The sequence below is a fragment of the Mastacembelus armatus genome, chromosome 5 (assembly GCF_900324485.2).
Source record: "Mastacembelus armatus chromosome 5, fMasArm1.2, whole genome shotgun sequence".
Lineage (NCBI taxonomy): Eukaryota > Metazoa > Chordata > Actinopteri > Synbranchiformes > Mastacembelidae > Mastacembelus > Mastacembelus armatus.
In genome coordinates, this window is record NC_046637.1 from 4,860,742 (window position 1) to 4,886,922 (window position 26,181).

Here is a 26,181-nt window from a genome sequence, read left to right on the forward strand (position 1 = left end):
TTCCATTGTGTTCTGTTGTGTGTATTTTGGTGACTCTTTCCAGCCTGAGGATCTAAGGAGAGAAGGTGTCATATGTTCTACAGATTAGAAAGTTCTTTGAGTAAATTTGTAATATATAAATAAAAGCAACATGACACAGCAACATTACGTGTTTGTGTTGGGCTAGGCTTTTATTTATAAAACTGTGTGGGTAAAATAGTTTTTTACTAACAAATAGGCAGTGACCTCTAAGGAACATAGTCTACCAACCCCTGTCCTATGATCTTTTTCAAATTAAAAGCAAAAACATGAAATTAAGTCAGATATTACAATTTAGATCAATGACATGCAAGTTAACATTTTAGATTTGAAATCCTAAATGCAAATGTAACATAATGTCAGTATTAAGTAAATGAGTCAGTCATAGCCTCCAGGAAGTGAAATCAGAGCACAAACAGGAAACAATTACATTAACCAGAGAAGAAGAGTATAATGTAATATGTAATGTAGTTTATTTCAGAAACTGTTTGTGTTAGTTGCTGTGCTGCAGTGCATTATGGGTTGGGCTCCAGACAGAGAAGGCGATCTGATAGTGGGACCAACAGACAGCAGAGATGATTGGAGGATTTAGTCTAACTAAATTAACATGACAGAGGAAAGGAAGAGATAACAGAGACACAGTGAGGGAATCAACTTCCAACCTTTCTTCTTTATGAGACATTTTCTCATTACACAGACTCATTTCATCTGCTGTTAATTACATACACAGTATCAACAGTGCTGAGCCAGCGTTTTTGGCACTAAAAGGAAAGTGAAGATGCTACCATTGCTATTTGTATTCTTAATTACTTATAGAATTAATATGTTTGTGCTTCTTTTCTACCTCTTTGTTTCTCAGGAAAGTTGTTCATGCCACTTGCCATTAAACCCTTACTCCATTTTATTGTTATTGCTTTGTCATTGAAAGGGTTTTATATTTTTGTACTGAAAACACTAGTCGGTATTTATTTTTATTTGATTGCAGTGTGACACTACACATGTAAGGGTTGATGCAGTTTTTCCAGACTTGGTCTTTTTGAGCTTATAATTTCGTGACAGTGGTGCATTTTTTGCTGCCCTTTACAGGTAATTCAACCATCTCTGGCTGTTCTGCAGGTAATACTTTGGAAGGCATTTTTCAGCTATTTATGACCTCTGTGGCACCAAAACATAAAACAGGAATAAAAACTGGAATAAAGAAGCCCACTAGTCCGGCAACAATGAGAGGACAAACAGTCCATAATTTGTGAAAAAATGGTTTTTGTAGGAGACACTTTTACTGCCTTTAAACTGAATCATAGTAAATGTAGTTTTCATGAAGCTGACATACATTCTGTACATGTTTTTAAGGGGAAACTTTGAATCCTAGAATTTACAGATGAAAGAAAAGTCCAGCTCAAAAGGAGTTTTTGAGACTAATCCAGAACCTCTAACAGATGTCTGGTGGTGTTAAAGACGAACCTGCTGTGACTTCTGTGAACCTCCACATTTTTAAAATGAAGGTCTATCAAATCTGTATCATCTGGACTTTCACCTTTTCTCTCAGTTACCTCTTGGTACTAAGTACTAAGGTACTAAGTGTAAGGGTTGCTTTTACAGTAACATCATGAATAGTTTTTATAAATAATTGAACCATGTAAAAAAGTGCAGTGAATTGAAAAGATTAAGTTAAATCAATAGTTGACCTCCCACACATTTGTCTATAATAAGGTCTGTAACTGTTCAAGTGTAGTTGTAAACAGATGGGACAGAGCAAGTTAGTCTAAAGATTTATTTCTTTGTTTCAAGAGTAACATACAATGACTAATCTATTGTAACAACAGAATACAACTGCGTAATAACATCAGGTCCATCAGGTTAGTAGTAAATGTTTGTTAGTTACAATATTGTTTTAAGGCATTTACGTTGCAGATAAAGGGGCATTCCACTAAAGGCTCACATTTTAGTAGCATCACTCAGTTGAAAGTGGTAATGTCAAAGTCTTATGAACATCACTTTTTATGTGTTCAAGAACACTCTTACACCTGAGAATCAACAGTCGACTGCTGAAAACTGATAACAGATTCTTACCATAATTAAACTCTGGACACACATAACAAAAACATGGATATGAAAAGCAGAATGTGAATTTAATCGTTTCCCCATTAAAAAGTCCTCTGAACAGCAGCTGACAGTCAAATCCCATTTTATAAAATGCATGAATGGTATAAATACAGCATATTTACTAAATTAACAAATGTAAAAAAAAAAAAAAGAAGTATTAAACATTAACAATAAAACCTATAAAACTGAAACATCTGTCCTGTTGTTCACAGATTAATCGGTTATAGATATAGGAAACAGGAGAGACTGTTAAAAATATGAGTCAAGACACAGAGCGCCCCTTACAGGAGCTCTGCTGTATTGCAGGGTTAGGGTTAGACTTATATTTTTCCCCTGATGTAATCTATTAATATCAGGTGAAACTGGAGACAAACTGAGACATTGAAGAGGTGAAGTTTACTGTAATCACTTAATCATTTATCATCATTAATAAAATATTTGGCATATTTTTAGCACATTTCTGAGATTTTGTGAAACTACAACATGCATCAGTGATGATCTGATACAACAGGCCATTTCACTCCTGCATATTAGTTTTAATATTGATTCAGATGGGGATCTTACTCTTTCTTATTTTAATTTTTAATCAACTAAGGATTTATGATAGTAAAACCTTCTCAGAGCTTAGAAAATAATTTTTTACATGGGACTGTGTTCCAGTTTTCTCTAGTGTGAGCAGAAAAAACACTAGTGTACATCTGAAAAAAAAAAAAAAATTATTGAAGTGAGTAAGCTGCACCTTTGAGTCCAGTATCCAGTTCCTATAATACAGTATATGTGCAAGATGCACCTTGAGGAGGTCTGCGTGTTAGGTCATCTGAAACCCACAGTTATACCCAAAAACATTCGTTCTATGTGGATGAACAGAGGTATCTTCATGGAACTAAAGCTCCAGGTCTGAGCCAAAGTTATGAAACAAAACAATCACGAATTGTTGCACAGAAAAAGGCACCTGAGTCTGAGATGACATTTCAAGCTAACACAAAATGACACCTATTGTGTTTTCACCCCACATTTGTTTTCTGTGACTTTGACCAGATCAGTAAGGCTGTAAATCTACTTTGCAGATGTTCAATTCACTGGTTCAGAGTTGAAGCGCATAGAAAAGCGTTACAAGTACGAAACATTTATGAGCAATTGGTGGATGTATCATGCTGCACACAGATTAGTTAATATTGCTTACATATGACAGAGCACACATAGAGATATATTTCTATACTTAGAATGAAGAATATAATGGTAATATTGTTAGTTGCCAGTAAACTATAACCACAAAAAGGGTTAATTATCCACCACACCGGAATTAAAAGAAACTGCCTCAACTTTAAATGTGACATTTCTAGTGAAGTTAGTTGGACAGTACAAAGTGTAAGAAGCTTCTGTTAGCAGGCTAGATTCCTTCCTTTTTGAGTTGCGCTTTATTCAAGGGAATTGTTTACAATTATGATAAGAATAAGCTTACTAGTCCTAGTAAGTACCAGCATACCAGTGTATTAGCAGCTGTTCCCATGTTGTGTCTCTAGAGGTAATCAGTGGTTTCTCAAAAAAAAAAATCCACAGTGAAAAAACTGGAAGATCAGTTAAAAGACATCTCCAGAAATCTTAATGACTCTATCTTAATAATAAATATTGAATCTTCTGCACAATAAACACAAATCTTAAACTTGTTTCCAAAGTTGTGACTGTTTCTGACTCTTCCCCTTCTTATCAGAGGAGAAGGAGGGTAATGAACTGTTAACCTCATTGTCTACACTAGGTCACTCAACTATGAGCAGTCAATATGTCACCACGTTTCAAGGACCAAATATTTTGTGGATAAATTTCACAAGTGACACTGATGAGGAGCAAGATGAGTTCTTCTCCAGTCTGCAGATTTCACACATCAATCAGGTTTTCATAGAAACCACCACTGCTGTCATCAGCTCTAGATGGAAGATTATAAAAACTGGCCTGCATTGCCTTCTTTAAAGCCACTCAAGCTGCCACCTCCTTCTGTTTATTCTCTCCCATTCAGCTTTCTATTTATCAAGCAATGAAGACACTGTCCTGAGCTCTCCAACATACAAATGGATTTCTGATTTCAGAAATTACTGAAGAATCAATCATGCTCCAGGTAAAGGTGTCAACACTTTCAGTCAAATTTGACTGTAAAATTTCCAAAATGTTTGAAATGCAACTAAATGTTTATAATAATGCTTATACTGCCTGACTGCTTTCCAGATAGATTAAAAAAAGAATCAAAGAAATCAAATGTTACTCAGTTCAGTAATTAATACATAACAAGAAAAAGTCTATTACTATTACTGTATGTTGCTCAATCATCGTCATGGAAACAGCCCAATGTTGACATCATATGTAAATGAATATGTTCATTTGCAGATTAAAATTATTTATCAAAAGTGAACATTAATTAATTTGATAAAAGTTAATGAAAGTAATACATTATTTAAGGTTTGAGAGTATAAGGCATTCTTAGACTGATCTCAGACAGACAGCTTTTACCCAGCGATGGTTAAGAAGCCTCTGATTATGAAAATGCTTGATAACTAATAAAGTTATACCTTATAAGTTAGAGCATCTGTGTGTGTGTGTGTCTGTTAATCTGCATGTATCTGTAGAAGATGTGACAAAAACTATGTGGATTAATATGTTTGATTAAAGTTCTAAACATAATTATTTCTAATGAAATCAAATTGATTAGTCATTAATTCTTTACCTTTACATGGTAAAATCATAAAGATCTACACAGTGATTGGTTAAATTAAAAAGAGGATTATATAGGATAGAGTGGGAGAGCTGAAAAGTGTGTGTGTGTGTGTGTGTGTGTGTGTATGTGTGTGTATAGAGTACATGTTTTTCTATGGTTATGTGGACACATCTTAGGTCAAAACTGAACATTATGGATGGTCCTCAATTTCTAAGGGCTGTTTGAGGGTTCAGTTTAGGGTTAGGGATGGGGTTAAACATTTTGTTTTGACAACTGAGGTTATGGAAAGGGACAGGTGTCCTCACAACTATAGAAAAAAATCGTGTCTACAGAATGACACAGCAGCAGGTTGCTGGGTAGTCGTTGGCACTGACTTGGTTATTGGTGCCATAGACCACGTAGCTGTGGAACGCTTCTTTCCACTTGTAGGCCACCTTAGTGATGGGGATCAAATCGACGGTCTGCCTCTGAAAGAAGAAGAGAGGGTTGTAATGTTAAAGGAATAGTTTCAATGTTTTCGTAAATACTACCACCTCTCAAGCTCAGCCTTAACTCACACTTTCACTGCTGTCACTTACTTTCTGACTGAGAAGTCAAGACAAGACAAGACGAGACGAGACGAGACGAGACGAGACGAGACGAGACGAGACGAGACGAGACGAGACGAGACAAGACGAGACCCTTATTAGTCCCACAGTGGGGAAATTCCATTACCACCCAAAGTGCACACACACACCATGAACACACACCCGGAGCGGTGTACCATAAGTTAAGTTTGTACCATAAGTTTAACTACCATAAGTACAGTACAATGTGGATGTCTGTGAACCAGGATAGCCTTTTCCCCCTGCTTCCAGCTTTTGTGTCTTTTTGTGTCTTTGTACAAGAATCTTTTCCCAGTATAAATGTTTTAATAACCATTATTGAAATAGTTTCAGCTGTAGCCTGTTGGTCTACCTGCTGCAGGATCCTGGAGGTCTGGGCATACTTGCTCTGGTGCTCTTTGATCAGACGCTCAGACGCCTCAGAGATGGCTGGGTTTGGGAACCCGAGCAGGGGGTACAGCTGAGGGAAGACAGGCAGAGATGAACACACAGGACTGATAATATAACAGACATCTCAACATCATTTCATCACCTTTACTCCAGTGTCACCTGGGGAACAAACTTAACATTTTTACCTCCACTACACCTGTGTAAAGTTAGCTGTGATAGTTTAGCTGTGTACCAGGTATTGGCTGTTCTTGAACAACTCCTTCCCATTTGCTGATCTAAGCTCTTCAGCCTTCAGACCAGAGTTCTGCTCCACTATGTGGTCGTCCACATGGTTAGTCCTAATAACACAGACATAGACACACACATGAACAAACACACCTAGAATAATAGATACACACATAATTTCATCAGTAGGAACAAAGCCTCAGTGTGTATTTGCATCAGGCTAAACTCACATCATGCAGTTTTATGTTTATTCCACCCAGCGAATCACTACTGTCCACTCAATTAACTTACTATAAAACTACAGTCAATGCACACTGTGTAGATTGTGTAAAGGTCTTTCAGACCCCATAAAACTCAGGGACCCCAGACATCTGATCAAGCACCAACTGCACCTTTTACGGACACCTGGAGAAACTTCAAGGACCTCAAGAGACTACAGCTAGTGGAAACCTCTGAACCTCTGAAACCTGATCAAAGACCATTTGAACGTTCTCAAGGAACCTTGGGAACATCTTCAAGAATGTCTGAAACTCCCAGTGACCTTGAGAAACAAAGGCTTTGTGGTACTTCCTCAAGAACTGCCAAACTCACTTTCAAGACCACAATCCCTTTTTCACGAACCCCCAGTATTAGTACTTACCACTCCACTTTGACCTGTATGAAGGCGAGCAGTCGGCGTTTTCCTTTGCAGGTGTCACATGCCTTCATTCCTTCACCATTACACACAGAACACCTACACAAACACACATCCCTCTTCAGTGGTTTGATCCAAATACTTACTATACTGTAAGTTAAAGTATCTTGCAGCTAATTTGCATGTTCTAGTCTGTGAATGCTGAATGACTACTGCACAGCAGTTAAAAATGTAATATTCACCTTTCTCATCTGCCAAAGAACATAAATAATAACCTACAATTAGAATTCAGAATTCTGCTGCATCAGTCTCAATTTTAAAATGTATTTATTAGTCATTATAAGAATAGATAATCTTGAACCAAACTATTTATCATAAGTGTTTAACTTTGTTGAACCAGGAAAGCCTGTTATTTCCTCTCCTTAGCTGTTCTAAAAGAAGCAGAACAAGACAAAAAGCCCCCATCTCCCCTTTACTTTTTTTTGCCGGCAGCTTCGCACTGAGTGCAGCTTTCCTCATTCCTCCTCCCAGAGCCATTGCACATTGTGCATGATTTCTAAACACACACACACAAGAACATCAATATCAGAAATACCTTTCAATTCTCAGTTTCTAATGTATCTTCATCTAAAATCTGACTGTTTAATATTATACAGTTGTTACTGCATATAAACTACAGTTATTATGTAGTTTACTAGTACGGATTAATTCATTGACTGGTCGGCTGCTTACATATCCATTTCCCTTGCAGTCCTCACACTTCACCTTTCCTGTGGCCAGGCAGGTGTTGCAGTCCTACACACACACACACGCACGCACACACGCGCACACGCACACACGCACACACACACACACATCACATCACTTGGGAATCATTAACATTACACTTAAACTTCTATTCTAAATCAGAGCTCAGGATGCCCTGAACTTTTTCAAAACCCTCTAAAAACCCCCTCAGATGACTGCAGTAATCTCCTCAAGGACCTTATGGAAGCTTTTCAAGGAGCCTTTGAAGAGCTCAAAGGATACTGAAACCTCTAAGGACCTCAAGGTTCTGCCAGAACTCAAAGCTACTTCTTTAAAGAACCTTCCCAAGGACCTCAGGAACCTCCTCCATGACCAATGGAATTACTTCAAGGTCCTCTGAAAAGTCCCTACAGACCACTTGAATGTCTGTAAGACCCCATGGAACCTCATCAAGGAAGACTAAATCTCTTCCAGGGTGCCAGAGAGAAGGAGCCCTGTAACATCTTCAAGAACACCTGGAACAGATTTAAGAGCTTCTGATATCTATTTTAGGACCCCTGGAGGCTCTAAGGATCTATGGAACCACTTCGAGTATTATTAGAATCTGGTCAGGAACCTCTGGAAACCCAGAAACAACTTCAATAGATTGTATAATAGATTTGTTATATAAACCCCTTGAGATGCATTATATCATTTTCAAGACTACTGTTTTTTCAGGAAGCATGAAACCTCATCAATTACCATTTGAAACAAGGAAATAAGGAAGGACCTCTGCTCAAGGACACAAGACAGTCAAGGACACAAGAATAAGCAAATTTCACCTGGCAACAGAGAGTCACGCCCTGTGATTGGCTTTTATGTCCACAATAAAACCTAAATCAGAACTCAACTGAAGAATAAAGTTAAGGTAACGAAGGGAGACTTTGACAAACATCTCCTGTTAACCATTCACCTTGATGGAGGAAGTGAAGGGCACCCGGAGCTCCTGTGTTTGCTTGGTGAAGAGTTTGGGGGGTGTGGCAGCAATCTCCCAGGGCTGAGGGGCCGGCTGGGTGTTGCAGTCCGGTGTCTCACCTGTCAGAGACATCACACACACCTCTGTCAAAAGTCAGTCAAAATATATCTAAAACCTGCAGCTATAGCAATGCCACTAGGCATTTTCTATGTATGTACCTAGAAATGTCATATTTCAAAAATAAATTCTGTCTAACAAATTCATTTTTTATAGTAACAGCACACAGAGTTAGATACTAAAAGCAGCTAAAGGTCCAGGTACACGTGCTTCAACTTTACCTCTAGAATCTAAAGCAACTCACTACACCAGCCCTGCCATATACAGTTACTGTAGGTTTGTATGTATTGGGACTATGATAAGATTTTTACCATTTGGCCTCTGAACACCACCACAGTAATTTTGAACTGAAACACTGTATGTGAGCAAAGCAAAGTAAAGATTTTCAGCTTTAATTCAGGGGATTTGAAAAAAAGCTTTATGAAGCTTTCCGAGAAATATAATCCACCTATATGTTTGTTACTGACATCACAGTGAAGGTGATGTGCTGGACTGCATTATACAGAAACAATGGTCTCTAAGGTCTTGCCTTACATTTTAAAATGGGGTGGGCAAAACTATTTAGCATGAACAACTGTGTGTGCATACCTTCATAAGGCTTGTGGGCCCATTCAGTTGACCTGGACTCAGTGAATGTCTCCAGTCGATACTACAGAACAGAAATCACATTTTAACAAGATGTTACATGTGCAATCCTTATAACATTTAAGATGACACAGACAAAACTGTGGAAAAAATAGAAATAATAGTAGAATACTGTCAATGTCAATGTTATCTTGTATTTTAACTGATCAATAAGACTGACTGCTAACATGGAGAATAAATACACATCATTCAAACAGTATCCCCTGATCTTCTTAACATAGAATAGGTATTAAGTGTTAATGCCTGTGTTAGCATGCTACGAGCTAAAGAGAAATTAACAGTGGGATCTTGTAGGAGTATAGGTGACTAGAGTCTGAATCTGATCAACAGAGTATTTGTTGAGATGCAACATACAATAATTGTTACACATGTTCAATGTAATACATGGTTAAATATAGTGCAAACATAGTTCAGGTCACAGTTATGGATGTATAGTGCAAGTTAAGGCAGCTGCAGACAATCAGACTGGATCAAACCACATCTGGAGGTGGTCTGGTTCACATTGTGCTCAGATCCCAGCAGGTGTAGATGACACCTGTACACTCACATCTGAAAACATTCATAGATGAAAGCTAACAGCGCCTGAAAAGCCACATGCAGCAGAAAGTATAGTTTCCATGACAAACATTACTGAACCAGATTAACAAGCAGAAACCCTGATAAAAGAACTGTGGAGGAGACATGTCGGCATAGTGTTTATGATTTTACCATTCACTGTTTCAAAGCATGTGAGAGAATCTGTCTCCTAGCCAATGCTTAACATTGCATTTGATACAAGTGGTCTTGATGCTTTTATTATTGTTACTGGCACCTCACTGATATGAGTGTAACTTAATGAAACTTCTTTTGAGATCATGTGATTTTTTGGCATGATCACATGACGCTTCAAAACAGAGCCCAGTCATTGAGAGTGTGAACATCAGATCACCCTGTACGTGTTGAACGGCTCCATCTTGGTGATGACTCCATTGTCGGCCGGAGAGCTACTGTAGCAGCAATGAGACGAAGCAAAGCTCTGGAAGGCCTTACGAGCATCATCCTCAGACAGAGCAGGAATACTACAACACACACACACACACACACACACACACCATGAGTTTAACCAGAACAGCCTGAATGTAGTCTTTCCAAATCCAGCAGACAGACAGCAATGTATGAATCCCACAAACTGTGATTGTTTGGTTGTTAACAGGTGGATGAGCAGCTCAGTCCAACTGGTGATATCTGGTCTTACCTCCAGTTGTCAGGTGTGGAGCCAGGTTCAAGTGGGGCAGTGGGCTGCATGGGCATGGGAGGGGGAATGTAACCTCCTGCAGCAACAACAATTTTTAACGTAAGTACATTAAGTACATTTTTAAGTAACCTTTATCAACGTGGATGCTCTGTGAAGAGCTGTGGACTGAACTACCTGCTCCCGCCTCATAGCCGGGCACGCTACCAAAAATGTTGGCTGTAGGGGCGCTGAGAGGGTGATACACAGCTGGAATAAACGACAACAGGGAGGAGTTCTTATACCAGAGTATGAAAGAAAATTAAGGCTACAGAAAACTAAAAATCATCAACATCATCTTTATTTCCTGGTTCAAGCCAGTAGAGTCTACAGTTTGACAGTTTAAAAGATCTAATGACATTAAAAGGTACAACAGGGAAATGGTTGAAATTTGGGGAATATGCTTATTTCATCCATATCCATGGAGGCAGTTTACCCCTCCAACTAAACTGTAGCAGGATGATGCAACAATATTAATTTTCTGTGAAGAGCTGAGGTTTGGACTGCACCTACCTGCCCCTGCTGTAGGGCCTTGATATCCTGGCACGCTGCCAAACATGTTAGGTGCGGGGCCGCTAACAGGGGGATACATAGCTGGAATACACAACAAGAAGAAAGTGTTCATATAACAAAACAAAATTATCCATCAAGTTTAAAGCTAAAGAGAACTAAAAGTCAACAATTTATCTTCATCGTGGCTCAACTTAGAAACCAGAGTGCAGTTTGACATTTCAAGAGATCTAATCAGGTTAACATGAGAAAACACTTGAGTAGGAGGTGCTCAGATATAACAGCTTGATATTATTTACAGTCTTGCCAAGAGTCAGAAAAGACTGAATAAACGTGAAAACACACGTGAATGACTATTCATCACACATGAACTATTTAGTTTCCATGTGTTATTATAATATCTCATTCTCACCAGTGTTAATTTAGATTTAATCTTAGTCAAATTTAGTCAAAGATCTGATGCTTTAAATTTGAACTGGATACAAAAGGCCAGACTGTCCCAGATGGCCTCTTACAATCTATACCTGTGGTGTCAAGGATCAACATGTGATTGGTTTTAAGGAATGTGACCCTCAGCTATATTTAAAGAAAACATCTTTTAGTTTGGCTGCTATGTCATACCATTTTAATTTTATTGAACATCTTAGAAGAGGAAAAAGAAGCAAACGACATGGTTTTACATTAAAAACTCCAGTTTCCAGAAACTTACCTGCTGTGTCCAATTTAACTAGACTAGACTTAAGTTGCTGGATATTCCCTGGAATGGTGACACTACACCCACTCAGCCACTGTGTATAATAGCTGTTGCTCAACAAGAAACCCGAGGAAGGCAAAAAGCTTTCACACTGGGTTTCAACATTTTCTTTAATTCATTTACTTTAAATAAAGTCATCACAATCAGAGCAGTGACTTTTGCTGTTAACTGATATTGGCTGGTGACAGAAATTACATTTATTGAACCTGAATGTTTGTCCTGAATGTTTAGTACATTCTGCAAATAAAAACAATGAGCCAGTGTGATCTGCCACCATGAATAGGAATAAGCTGGTATAGATAACGGATGGATGGATGAGCCAGTGTACTTTTAATCTGCTAACATGTGGCAGTTAGCTAAATGAACATTATTGATGCACTATATGTCAGCTACAAACATGAATGTAACGTATCAATACAAAAGGTAAAATCTGACAAAAATTTGAATTGTCAGATTGACGTTTATGCTTCCCCCAACCAGCCAAGTTACGCTTTACATGCATGTTACACTGTCCACCACCACGTTTGAAGAAATTCCCTTAAGGCATTCCTGAGATCTCACTCCCAAGAATGGAATGAGTTCATCTAACTCAACATTGGAGCCAGATTTGAAGACCTTTACTTGAATTGTTGCTGAGTTATTGCATTCACAAAGACAGGACAGATGAACGAACAGCTAAAACCTCGAGCTGCAGTTATTACCAGTGAGGAGTTATGAAGAGCAGAACTGAGCATTAAGGCCTGCAGTGTTATTGTCTCGTTCCTACAGTTCCAGGCACCCACTGGTTTCCATTAGTTTCTGTACAGTCTGAAAATCAATTAGCAGAGGCATCTATCACACTGATTAATTTCTGTCAAAATCACATTAGCACTCCAGTCCAACCATTTCACTCCACTGCCTCATCAAGCTGAAGACACTATGGTCGTATATAATCTGTGGACTAAGGACAGTAGATTTGCAGAACATCTTCCACAGCAGCTACAGCCCTGCAGCCCATCCCAGCATTTCCTGCTGTCTCATTTCCATTAATAAAAACCATCTAGAGACTTCTACTGCAGCTCCGCTAACAAGGTTTGCTGACGTAACGCTTGCTCCTGCAGAGATCAATGCGTTTACATTTACATTGCAACAGAAACCTCCAAATGAATGTGATGTGAGCTGATGGAGTCTGAGAACAGATAATAGGACTTACTCAGATGCAAGTTGGACTTTGATAAATTCTATAGATTCTTCAAAATATGAAAGACTAATTAATAAGTAAACCACATGTGCAGGAGGCATCAACAATCCCTCAGTTACAGAAAATGTACCAATACGATAAATTCTTTTAAAGCTCTTACAATGTATTTTGCGCTTTGAAGCTCTGACATTGTGGATGAAGAATTATCTGGTTAAGGGGGTTGAGACATTTGGCCAAACTGACTTTGCTGCAAGTCAATAATGAACTCAGCTTGAAGCTATGAATAAAGATAAAAACTGTTTTGAGCATGTAAAAACTAACTTGGATAACTGGACTTGGGGAAAACAAATTCAATAAACCTAAAATAAATCAGAGTCGACTGCTCAGTAACAGGAACAGCAACAAACTTTTGTTTTTCCTTTTACATTTCCTAGTTCTAAGAATCACTTCTCTTGTTCTCTCAGTTCAGTTCTCGATACATTTTATTCTAGACATTAGTGTAAATTAATTACCAACCTCCATCATGGTCAACATTATTTTCATTATTATGAAAAAACACTGGTACTTAATTTAGAATGAGTTAAAGACATGTTTCCACCATGAAAGTTCTTCAAATTACAAAAGAGAAAAAGCTCTAGAGATGTTAAACAATCATGCTTGAGTGTCTGATGGTTTTGTTTCTTAAAGCATAAGGTTGGTCATTTTCAGTTTCTTGTTATTTTCCACATTGCATAGGCCTACCCACCGTAATGTCTGTGAATTCAGACACTGTCTGCCAGCGCAGCAGTGTGGTTCATGCTTCAGACAATGGAGGTCTACAGCACAAACCAATGAGCTAAACCTGGGTCTGAATTCACAGACATTTTGACAGAGACACAAAACTTAATGAGTTATGTGTGTCTGCAATTCACTCATTCAGCTCAAACCAAAAGTCAGAACCAACTCCTGTTAAGAAGCTCTAAATTATGGGTGTCAAGCTCTGTCCTGCTTGTTGATTGGATGAACACACCTGATCCAGGTAATCAGCTGTGGGCAGGGCCAGAATAGTTGGGAAGCAAGCAGGACTTTGGCCCCAGAGGTCTGGAGTTTGACACTATAGAATCTAAAGTGCTCTGAAAATGTATCTTTAATTAACTTGACATTAAAACTTGAATATTTGCACTAAGTCAACAGGAAAAGCCCAGTTAATTCCAAATATAACTCTTCTATTTCAGCTTAGCTCATAATTAACATTAGAAAATTCACATGTAACGTGTGCACTGATTAAACCATTTCATTCTCCACTAATCCAGCTCCATGTTGACGCATCATCAGACATAAGGATCAAAAACGCCGCGCGCGTTTTAGTGTGAATGAAGCCAGAGCAGCGAGTTGAGACATGACTGTGGGAATTTCACAGGAAAATAGATGAAAGCCCTGCAGGATCAGTTTCTAATGTTGGTTTCCCCACATTAGGCGGAAATGCCAACACATGGACAGTTTGATGTGGACCTTTTGTCTTGCAGTAGACATTTGCAATCCTTAGGCACGGTTCAGGAAGCCATGGCCACGATTTCTCTCCTAATTGTTTATTTCTAGGACATTCCCCAGACCCGGACTTCTTGGATTGAATAGATACAAAGTAGTAATTTAACAGTTTAGTCAACAGCTGCTATTTCATTCACTAGTTTGTTAGTTACTGGCTGTTACTGCAGAAAAAGGCGTTGGCTGCTTCCTAAAAACAATTTAAAAAAAAAACAATCTGTAAACATGGGCGGGTCCATATGTTCCATCTGTCCAGACCACATCAAAACAGATTTATTAAAAACCGCTCCATAAACCCGGACCAAACACGAACTACAGAGCCACAGACAGATCCAAGTCGTTTAGAAGTGTGAAGCCTTTTGTTTCTTTAGCAAAAGCTGCATGTAGCTATGTTTGTCGGCCTGTGTCCGGCGGCAGCTGGGTGTGACCAGTGTGGAGACGCAGACCTGCAGTGCGTTAGAGTTCTTACCTGCGCTGTTCATCCTGCTGCTGTTCGATCACAGAGAAGCTTCGTATGACCCAATACCCCAGATTGTGTCTCTGCTGTTACACACTTCACTAAACAGGTTTAGTTACTGGAAGCTGCAGGGTCGACCCGAAACCTTCAAAATAAAAGCCGAATTAACAAACAACTTTTCAGTTTTCACACTAGTATTTCGTTTATTTTACTATTTACACAAACGCAAAACTTTAATCATTCAGAAAAAAGAATTTTGTACTCAAAAGGCTTGATAGACATTCAGTAACTTCGGAAAGTGTTCAACCCTTTTCATGTTTTGCCCACTTTAACGCATTACATTTAATTATGTATGTTTAAACTCAAAAATAACATATAATATCTCTAATTTGTTTTTGTTTTTTGTTTTTTACACTCTGGCCGGACTGGACAAACCTCTAAAGTGTAAATAAAAGTTAACAAATCAATATTTCAATTGACTGCACACTTTTATTTTGAAAAATAAATGGCAGTTTAACTTGCAGGAATGTCAAATATTCACTTGGAATAGATCAGTGCTGAGCAGGTGCTGGGATCAAAAACACATGGCTGGAGCACATGACAGACCTATGGACACTGTGAACATGTGTAGAAACTAAAATGTAAAAGTGTCACAGTTTTGGCAGCAGTGCTGCAGCATCTTTGAGCTGCCAAACAATTTATGTCTCCTAAACTAAACAGAAACTGAGGAAGCTGTGTGGGTTCAGCTCTGCTCCCCTGACATACAGCTCTGTTGGAGGTTTCTTTGTTCCTTGGGTTGTTCACATAAAATTAATATTATTTCATACTAAAAAAATTGCTTGAGACTTTGCTGGCCTGGTCTGTACCTGTGTGGATCAAAAAGCTGAGAGGAGCAGGGTGTCTTCTTTTCATTCAGAGCTAAAATTGTTCAAACCTGGCAACCCTACAATAAAGACAGGACCTTATAGATACTGCAGAATTGTCTGTAAAACTACTGAAATGTTAGTTTTACATTTCCATTGTTTAGCTGACAACATGAGAAAGTATCTTGCCTAGTATGTCATCTGGGCTATTTTCTCCCAGTGTCTGCTCTGCACTGTGATCTGTTCCTGATCTGCAGGAATGGGTGCTGGAGAGAGCGTGCACCACAGGCCCAAAGCAGAACCAAACTATGGAAGTTGTGGGGGGCGACTGTAACTACTTGGCTACTAGGGCTCTGAATGTCTTTACCGCAGTCTGATATTTGAGGTGCAACCTTCTACTCTAACTTGATTTTTTAAATAAAATTTAAAGAACAAGTTTGAAATAAATATCATGCATGCAGTTACTGCAGTTTGGATTGATTCTTATAATTTAGTCATTACTGATGATCAAAATGCTGTTTCCAAATAATAATAATAATAATGCCACCGTTTTGTTGTTTGTGTAATGACAAAGTCTTTACACATGTTTTGCTGCATTAGTACATTTTAGATGAAATACTGTGCTGAGCTGCAAAACAATAGAGAGCATCCGACCAGCAGGGGGAGCCACAGTCTCTCTCTCACACTCTCTCTCTCTCTCTCTCACACACACACACACACACACACACACACGCACACGCACACACACACACACACACACACACACACACACTGTGTTGAATTTACATTCCTGTAGGTCCTGGCAGTGTCAGGTTGTGTGAAGCTGCAGTGCTGAGGTTTGAACACTGAACCAGCGACACAGAAAGGAAAGTGTGGAGTTCAAATAAACACAGGGAGGTTTCTCTGTTCTCTCCTCTGTGCCCATAAATCTAATGCACCTACAAGTGGCTGAATTGTTTGAAATGTCCTTTAGAATAATGTTCAGGTCAGTGATGTGTGTTTGGAAACAGATACAGATACTGAGTCTCTCACTTAGTCTAAAGGTTCACAGCCCAGGGATTAGCTGTAGGCCACACTGTGCTTTCTGGTGTCAGTGTAAGGAGGACAGAGTTGGCCAGTTGGATCTAGCTTTTACAATTATGCTACCATCACATATTTTCTGTCACAATGTCTTTCACACCACAAAAGAACAGAGTCAACATGAAATTGAATGAGGTTCAACCAATTTTACTTGAATGGAACCAAGAACGTTTGGTGTGAAAGAAGCTTTGTTAAGCTTCAGCAGAGTTCAGCAACTAAAGATACAAAAAGTATATACAGTATCTAGCTCATTTTTAATCAGCTGAATTGGTCATACAGTGTATGACATATCATATTTCTTTGAGGTCTGCATAGTATAAATTTCATCAGCTCATGTCTTTGTTAGCAATGAGCTAATAAGCCGCATTAACCTGGAGCTAAGGCCTCTGCAGCTCAGAGGAATCAGGGTGCGGATGTCGGCCCACAGCTGCAGACTGAAGCTGATTTTTAACGTCAGTTCAACAGCCAAATGCCTGTTTCATCTCCACTACTATAAATACAACAGCAGGATAAGAGTAATGAGCAGGCCCAGCTGGTTCAGTAATTCAGCCAGTTATTGTAGGTTTGATCAGCGTTTATAGCAGCTACACGACTTTTACACTTCAGGGGAAACATTTTTCTGATGTTTCTCAACATAAGAGATTCAGGAGGGATCTGAAATCACAGCTCTGAGCCTCTGGTCCTCCTCCACTGAGAGGATGTTTACACACCACTGTGTGTGTGTGTGTGTGTGTGTGTCATCCGGGTTGAACAGTCATACATTCTTTCCATTACCCTCATTAAATCAATGTTCAACACTCCTCCTCCATCTACTGTCCCTGTACAACCACCATGTGTGTGAACGTCTGTCACTAAAATGCCCAATCCATAAAGAGCAGTGATATTTGATCAGTAAAAACTGGGACAACCAGTCTGCTGCTGTGCTTTCAAGATAAACTGCTGCAGATTTAAACTATACTTTCTTGTTATTTCAAAGCAGCTCTGGGTTATTTCTGCCTGACATGCTAACACTAGTACTGTACACCTTATGAGCAGATAACTCTGGAAAGAGTTTTTGCAGAGAATAAATTAAAATCCCAAACTCTCCCTTTGACATTGTGATTGTGATGTTAGTGTCTGGTGAAGTACTGCTGTAATTATGTAGACCTACAGCCTCACAGAACTGCTCACATGACTATAGACCTTTGTCTTGTTCACATGTAACTTCCAAAGAAGCACTGTCTTATATTTGGACCATTAACAGGTTGCACATATTCCCATCAGACAGTGCAGCCTGAGAGGCCAAACTCAGGGCAACAAAGTCCCATTTAAACTGTTAACCTGTTTTTTGTCAGCCACTCAGAGTTGTCAGTGTGTAACCCTGTCATCCTGATGACCTCCAAACAAACAGCCTCTTCTTCGACTGTGGTTAATGGTCCTTGGGTCACCATGGCAACAGCAAACACCTAGGAGGCCCAGCGTTGGCATGGAGACCTGAGTGTGTTTGTTTGATCCTTGCTGCTTCTGCACAGACATGAAACAGAAATCAAATAAAATGTAAACATCAAATCCAATGATTAAAATTGAAATGAAATAATGAACTAGTTAAATAATCTCAAGAGTTCACCACCCAAATACCACAAATGAAATTCATCTTAAAAAAAACAGCTGAGTTTTGTTTAGTGAATTGTCATTTTCAAATAATAACAATACAATGAGTTAAAGAAAAGTAATATGAAATGAATTGCAGTTATTAATGTTCATAACACTCACTGTGTTTAACATGATGCTCTGTGTTGGATGTCTGTAAAACATGATTTTGAGATGACTGGTCCTTTAAGACTTTATTCTGCACAGTGTTGAACTGAAAACAGTGGAAACCTCAGGAAAACACCAGTGAACACATCTGAAACTACTCACCTGTTCACACACACACAAACTGACACTGAACAAAACATTAGCTCGAAAGTGATGCCCTTTACAGTCATCAGATTTTTTTTATATATTTAGGTTATCAGGAAGATTTTGACACCAAATGATCACATGGGCTGATGTGACTGTCCATTGACTCAGTTCACTGCGCTTTTGTCCTTTGACTCACTAATCGCAGGAATCATTGTCCATGATGTCACAGACAGCAAGAACTTCAGAGAGTCAAGTCTAATCTGCTGCTTCTGGAGGACTCGTCTTTAGAGGACAGCCAGATCATGGCAGCTCTTGGACCTCACTTTGACTGCCATGCGCTGATTTTTGCGTGCCACCAGTTGGTCCAGGAAGCGCCGTGCCTTCTGGGTGAGGCTCTCTTTACGTTTGTAGATGGAGCGTCGCTGTTGGCTGGCCTCGTTGTTGTCCTGACGGAGACGGATCTGTCGAACCACACCCTCGAATAGCTCGGCCACATTGTGATGCAGAGATGCTGACGTCTCTATGAACTTACAATCAAACACCACTGCGCACGCTCGGCCCTCTGGGAAAAAAGACACATACCAAAAGAGAATGAAGCATTAAATTAACATAATGAGCATTTTATGTTGTATATAGATTTATATGTTTATATCCCTTGTGACCTTTGACCCCCCCACCTTCCACAGCAACTTCTCTGGACCGAACCAGGTCGCTCTTGTTGCCCACGAGGATGATGGGAATGTTTTCAGCCTGGCGGGTTCGTCGCAGTGTGATGCGGAGTTCAGCAGCAGAATCAAAAGTGGAACGATCAGTGATGGAGTAGACAATGACGTAAGCACTTCCCACTTTCAGACAGTCGTCCTGAGAGGAGGCATCCTCCACCTGCTGACAGGTAAAGAGACAAAGAGAAACATCACTTCCATCATTTTTTAAGATCTGGATTTCAGAAGCTGGAAATGCCGATCTGTTCAAAGTCTACTGCTAAGGCTGCTTGCTCTGGTCAGAGTCGTGTTGGTAGCAGAGGGAGCAGCATAGCCTCCTTCAGTCTGTCAACTTTCTGAACCTCCTCCAGCAGGAGTTTGCAAAGAGATATGCAAAATAAGTCTTTAGACTAAATGGAATAAACGGACTTGACTGCAGGTTTGACAGTGGGTTGATTCATTGACAAGTTTCAGTCCAGACTCTTGGTGCTCCATGGTGTGAGTGAATATCATAAAGGTGATAGATAGATAGGTGATAGACATCCTTGTCAAAATTCACAGTGTCCACACTGAGCTGGGTGACAAACCTCAGTACCTTCACATACTATTAGTATAACTGAACATTCCTGCTGCGCTACAACTAAAACCTCTCACTACTAGAAAGCACTTATGGTGAAGGAGCTGTAAAAGGGCTTCATCACAGTGACCAAGGCATATACAGTGGTCCAGATCAACAACTGCACAATTATTTGACAGTGGTGGGCTACTGTGATCCAATTAACTAGAAATTCAATATTTGAGTAAATGCATTCCTGACTCATTTTTAATAATTTAATTTGAAAGCGTTTCCACACTAAAAAGTTACAGATCAACCTGTAATAATGTGTCTTTGTGTACAGTTTATTCAATTAAAAATAAAAGTTTCCATTGTAAATGATATTTTGTGATTTGGACATAAGTTTCTGTTCCTGTGATCACAGATTAATAGTTTCATTAGTACAAGAAAAAACTCCTTATTATTAGAATATTAAATTCTAATAATAAGGGGTAGGGGGATCATTGTGGTTGGTTTATGTGGCTCCTCAGCATATACGCACGCACGCACGCACGCACGCACGCACGCACGCACGCACGCACGCACGCACACACACACACACACACACACACCCTCACACACACACACACACACACATTACCAGTTTGTCCTTCTCCCAGGTATCCATGACAATGAGTGTGGTTTCTTCTCCATCTACAGTGAGTGTTCGCTCATATGTGTCCTCTGTAACAAACAATAACCAAGAGAATCTGTGGTCATGTCAGTGGCTTTGTAATGCTAACCTCAGCAGGCTAACATGCTCACAGTAACAGCGCTAACATGATGATGTTTAGCAGGTGTAATGTTCCTCACCCAGTTTGACATCTAGTGATTAGCAGTAAACACACACTGAAGTTATTCGTTCTGCAGGTATTTGGTCACAAACCAAAGTCCTGGGCAAATTAAACCCTAATGACGAGTCTACATCAAGTATCAAGTAATCCATGGAAACAAAACATTTACATAGTTTATTGAAATCTATTTAATAGTGATTTAGAAATCTCAGTCAGGACCAAAATGATGAATCAGCCAGTTGCTCTCTGGAGCCATGAAAGCTGTGCTTTGTATTAGTGTTTTTAAAGAGACAAATAAGAACCTGGTGAACAGCAGTGACAACACAGTAACATGAAGCAAACAACAACAATAAAACCATATAAAACTAAAGTGTAACCAGTCAACCTAAAATCTAACAGCAAACAGGCTCTGCCCCCTCACACTATGTCAAACTGTCACTGGATCAATACCAGCTGTCAATCATGGCCTCAGGTCAATCAACACGTGACACGGGAGCTGATCAATGTTGGGTCAGTCAAGGTTGAAGTGAGAGACAGAAACTGAACACTGACATGCTGAGGACTGAAACGTGGTGTGAAAACTACAACACAACAATACAAAAATGGAAAAATCTTTAAAGAGTACTCCAGTGATTCAGCCACATCTATGTAGGTTGGCATATCTTGACCCTAAAGTCCACAGACAATGAATCCTGCACTAAGACTCTTCCTTCCTCCCACAGTCCAAAAACATGTATGTCAGGTTGATTGGTGACTCTAAATTGCCCATAGGAGTGAGTGTGAGTGTGTGAGGTTGTTTGTCTCTATGTGGCCCTGTGATGGACTGGTGACCTGTCCAGGGTGGACCCCTGCCTTTCACCCAAAGAGAGCTGGGATAGGCTCCAGCAGATCAGCGGGTATAGAAAATGGATGGATGGATGGATGGTACAATTACTTAACTGAATGATTTACAACCATGACACCTGTGTTCTTCCTAGCTTGCCCTAGTGGTTAACTGTGGTACTGCAACTACAAAAAGAAAGCATTTATCCTATAGATCAACATGATATGAGACAACTGTTGTCAGTACATCAACAACTGCCAACAACACAAACTGCGTATAGTTACAGTAATCCCCTTTGTATTGGTTAATAAGAGCTAGAAAAACTCAACAGTGATATCAGTCTAAAGCGTTCTTCCTTAAATTACTACAATATAACAGACCAAGAAAAGCTGTAGCACAAAAACTATGTATTTACTATTTTCAATTTCATGTGTGAAAAGAAAACCAGATTTATTTCTTGTTCTATAGTTCTCATCCAAATCCTGTGTATCATTTCCTGTCCATGGATATTTGTTCAGAAAAGCAAATCTGTTCAGGACGAATTTGAAACCACCTTTACAAAAAGTGAATGCTGCTACAGCAGTACCAACAAAAACATCAGCTGGAAAAAGTGTCAACACAAAAAGCATAAAATATGGTTAGTATATACAGGAATGATTGATAGTTCAATTAGATGAACATAAAACCAAGCAGTCCTACCTCCAGGGTGTTCATCTTTCTCTGTGATCCCAGCAAAGATTCCTGCAAGGCTGGTCTTTCCGACGCCGTGGTCGCCTAATAACACCACTCTATAAACACAGTCCGAGTCGCTCTGCGAGTCGTCGTCCGAGTCTGAACTCCAGTGAGTGTGGTAGTGGAGGGACTTGTCGCCAGGATGGTAGGACGCTGATTGTCCCAGAGGAGGGTGGCGGCGCTGGAGTCGGGGCTGCTCTGGGTCAGGCTGGGTGCTGCCAGGTGGCCTGGGATCCCGAGTCCATGACAGGTGCTTATAGAAGTGAGCTGGAGGAATCGGTGTGCTGCCTCTCCGCTGCAGAGGATCCTTCTCTCTCTGGGTGTTGAGGGTCATGTTGTTATGATAACGACATCAGGACAGAAGGGTCTGAGGAAGGAGACAAGAAGAATAAAGCCTGACCCTCTATGGGCTTTACCATATTAAAACCTCAGTAAAAGATTTTATTTATCTTCCCTTAAATTGACGTGGTGATGACAGTTACTTACTTCCAGGAGTTACGACTCATTTGGGGTCACATTTCTGGCCACCTGACATTTCTAAATCCAATATTCATCCTCTTGTAGCTCTGTTTTTGGTCTCTACCGATTACTGAGGGAAACATCTGACTATTTAGCTGCTAAACACTAAGAAATATCTTCACCGACCACCTGCTCTAATTGTATCTGTCTGCTGTTTATAGTTTACAGTGGGATAGATTTTGCAGAAAGCAGCTGCTGCAGCCAAAAATGAGGCTATGAAAATGGCAGGAACGAACCAAGACGGTAAAAAGTGTGGGCTGGACAGCTGAATAATGAGCTATAAAACCCTGTAAAACTGAAGAGAGATGCAGATTCAAATTCATCACTAAGACCCCTTTCATATTGGTTTCACATTGCTGTTTGGATTTGAGGTTAGAAACATACTGATTAGAGATGCTTAAAATTGTATGAAGGTCAACATAGGTGATTTTCCTCTCTACAAGCTAATTTCAGACTTTTTTAAAAGCTGAAACTGATTTTTTTTTTTTTACTCTGTCCACATTCTAAGGCAGATGTCACCAACTAGTGATCACATTTTCCACTCTGCAGTGGTTCAAAGAAGAATAAGTAAAAAGAGTTTCACTGGAGAAAGCAGCTGAGATCGGCTTTCTGCCTGGTTTTGTCCAGTTTGTTTCTGTCCTGGAAAGAACAGAGGAAAAGTTCATTTTTGTCTTCAACTTCCTCTCTGAATTCTCAGATCTTTAACTCTCTGATGATTCTATCACAAAACAACAAGAATGTTCTGACAGAAATACCAGGATAAGAATTATGATTGTTTACATTTTTAGGTGCGTTCAGTTCATATATGAATGAAGTTTAAGGTTGGATTCACATGGACATTGGCCCTCGTTTAAAAATGCAAGAGGTGGTGACAAAATGGTGTTACATTGCATTGCAGAAAACTCTTTCCCACATGACGGTGCGTTATTTGACAGAGCCCCCGATGGTGCCAGACCACACAGCATAAACACACTTTGAATTAAAACTAGTGTGAAGGGTCACACCGAAGTCTCTGTGAATCCAGCCTAACAAAGAATATTCACAGTGAACTGTCTGTACTGACTCACCATCTTTACTGATTCCATATAATTTACTGACTCAAAACTTTTAAAAACTGATAAGATGAATATTATGTGGGAAAACACAAAACTCATATCTTGTGTCAGATCCGGGATATTCTGAATGAAGATCTCCAGTATGCATAAGCGAGCACAGACACACAACAAACCTCTGACAATAAATTATTCAAGTATTTAAAGGTGCCAAGTACAGAGTCACAATGGTGAAAGCAAGTCAGAGCTCCTGCAGCTGTGGGTCTACAGCTCCAAAAATGCTGCCCTGGAGTCATACGTTCATTTCTACTCATTCATCTGCAGCCAGGCTTCAAGCATCAGGCAGTCATAGGGTCAAAGGTCACAGGCTCCTCACGGTAAATGTCAGACAGTATTGAAAAGCTTTACCGAACAACAAGTGTTTTTTTTTTTTTTAGCTAAATGAAAACCACAAAAACTCCTGAGAAAAAAGCATCACATTAAAGAATTACACTTCACATATGACATATCTGAGAACCAATCTGTGTAGTCAGATTAAATATTTTCACATATCAAATTGAAGTTTTCATGTGTGACATGTCTGAAAAATCCTGTCACATGTGGATTTGTTCTGGGATGTTGCACAAAGTGTGAAAATATAACATGTTTGTTGTGAGGGGCAGCGGAAAAAGCCAAGCAGAAAATAACATGCAGCAGCTAAATGGATAGATAAACTCACCGTACACCCGTCTGAGTCCGTCCTGTCTCAGTAAACAACAGAACTGAGCTGAACCCTGTGTCTGTGCCTGTGTCGGTGTAACAGTACCCTGGTGCCACAGTAACCCGCCTGGAAAAAAAGTTCCACAACAGCGTTAAAAATTCAGCAGTGGAATCACAGAGTTATCTACCTCCCTCTGTGTGTGTGTGTGTGTGTGTCAGAGCGACAGCAGAGGAGAAACAGATATCTGCGGAGGGAGTGTGAGTGTGAGTGTGTGTGCGTGTGTGTGTGTGTGCGTGTGTGTGGGGAGGGTTATCAGTGTAGAGGGTGAGATGGATTAGGAAACATTTTGGTCACTTCCTGTTTGATCCAAAAGACAGTTCAGCTTCATGAAACGGTTCAGTCAGGACAGACAGGTTTACATAGAAAACATTACACGATAACACACTGCTCTTTTGTTCTTTGACTCTATCAAAAATATTCTGGAAACATGATTAAAAGACTTTACAATACATTTTCTCTTGATGAACTAATTGATTAACTAAATGTTTCAGTTCTACTTCGAGGTATTTTTGTTATCTCCCTGGGATCTACAGGTATTTACTGTCATCCAGGCAGCAGATCCAGAACTGAGTCACAACATTCAATAAAACACTTGGTGTGCATACTCACTAAAAATGAATATGGACTACATTTTAAAACTCTGGCTTTGAGATGAATTAAAAACTCTACAAAGTACACATCATCACATACCAAGTTCAGCTGTCAGAAGATCACACGTTCAGTGTTTTCACCGATGCTGCAAATAATAATCCCTGTATTAGTCTCCACATTGGTGTTGTGTCTGTTATTCATCCTATTTTAGCTTGGAGCATTCATTTTACAGATGATGGTCACTTCTACCCATACATGTTCTGGTTGGGACATTTTGCTGCACAGATTAAGTCTAAATTTTTACAATCAGTAGCATAAAAGTCTCCAAAATTTAATTTAGAATTTTTTTATAGAAAATTTGGGTTGAGGATTTGATTATTCATTTTATCATGATGACATTTTAAAATTTTTCTCAACAATTCATGCTTTTTTTTTCCTGGAAGAAATTGGTTTCCATGGTTTACACATGAGCTCACATGGAAAATCAGATTATAGAGAAACACACATCACATCCTCTGTGTCAGTGTGAGTGCTCTCACTGAAACTCATCACAGATGTTTAGATTTCTTCCACCCCCTCAGTTTAAAAGTTTAAAACCTAAGAGGAGGAGTTTCACCATGTCCACATCCAGTGACCAACACAGAACCACTCCCCCCAGCTGCTTTACTCCGTCTGTAGGTGGTCGGCTATTACTGACGGCCAGTGAGGATCAGCTTCAGTGTTTCAACTTTCTGTGTTCAGTTTTAGCTGCTTCAGAAAAGAAAGTAATTATAAAACAAAAATGGATTCCTCACATCAGGCAAAGTCTGTTTGTTATAATTAAAACCACATTTGACTCTCATATGACGATAGTCATGCATGGTCAGGTAACATGAATGCTCACTAAGGGGAACAAATCCTAGCTAACAAGTATAACATGCAAACAGCTCTGTGAATTCACATGTAG

General features: G+C 39.5%; 2 protein-coding genes across 3 annotated transcripts; both read right to left on the reverse strand.

The window, feature by feature from the left end:
- Window positions 1-1,775: 1,775 nt before the first annotated feature.
- On the reverse strand, window positions 1,776-18,217 carry LOC113130582 (protein SSUH2 homolog). The gene is made up of 14 exons (XM_026307330.1): window positions 18,105-18,217; window positions 14,854-14,986; window positions 10,930-11,010; window positions 10,555-10,626; window positions 10,381-10,456; window positions 10,075-10,204; window positions 9,090-9,150; window positions 8,382-8,503; window positions 7,415-7,477; window positions 7,159-7,238; window positions 6,689-6,781; window positions 6,056-6,161; window positions 5,786-5,893; window positions 1,776-5,295 (listed from the first exon to the last, which is right to left on the reverse strand). The coding sequence occupies exons 2-14, from the start codon at window positions 14,864-14,866 to the stop codon at window positions 5,155-5,157; spliced, it is 1,146 nt and encodes a 381-aa protein (XP_026163115.1). The 5' UTR covers window positions 14,867-14,986; window positions 18,105-18,217; the 3' UTR covers window positions 1,776-5,154.
- Window positions 18,148-24,831, reverse strand: rem1 (RAS (RAD and GEM)-like GTP-binding 1). Of its 2 annotated transcripts, none has more exons than XM_026307332.1 (6): window positions 24,603-24,831; window positions 22,281-22,680; window positions 20,566-20,648; window positions 19,346-19,550; window positions 18,537-19,230; window positions 18,148-18,287 (listed from the first exon to the last, which is right to left on the reverse strand). In XM_026307332.1, the coding sequence occupies exons 2-5, from the start codon at window positions 22,645-22,647 to the stop codon at window positions 18,953-18,955; spliced, it is 933 nt and encodes a 310-aa protein (XP_026163117.1). In that variant the 5' UTR covers window positions 22,648-22,680; window positions 24,603-24,831; the 3' UTR covers window positions 18,148-18,287; window positions 18,537-18,952. The 2 variants fall into 2 exon arrangements, with proteins under 2 accessions (XP_026163117.1, XP_026163116.1); XM_026307331.1 differs by having other exon boundaries at window positions 19,346-19,553; window positions 24,603-24,828.
- Between the last annotated feature and the right edge of the window lie 1,350 nt (window positions 24,832-26,181).

What these genes read in the sequence shown, in the direction of transcription:
- LOC113130582 (XM_026307330.1), bottom strand. An exon ending in CGGCTATGAGGCGGGAGCAG is followed by an intron (nt 10,457 to 10,554) that starts GTAGTTCAGTCC and finishes TTGTTGCTGCAG; the next exon opens with GAGGTTACATTCCCCCTCCC. An exon ending in AGCCGTTCAACACGTACAGG is followed by an intron (nt 9,151 to 10,074) that starts GTGATCTGATGT and finishes TCTGTTCTGTAG; the next exon opens with TATCGACTGGAGACATTCAC.
- rem1 (XM_026307331.1), bottom strand. Translation starts at nt 22,647, where the DNA reads ATGACCCTCAACACCCAGAGAGAGAAGGATCCTCTGCAGCGGAGAGGC. An exon ending in GAAAGATGAACACCCTGGAG is followed by an intron (nt 20,649 to 22,280) that starts GTAGGACTGCTT and finishes TGTTTGTTACAG; the next exon opens with AGGACACATATGAGCGAACA. An exon ending in CAGAGAAGTTGCTGTGGAAG is followed by an intron (nt 19,231 to 19,345) that starts GTGGGGGGGTCA and finishes CTTTTTTCCCAG; the next exon opens with AGGGCCGAGCGTGCGCAGTG.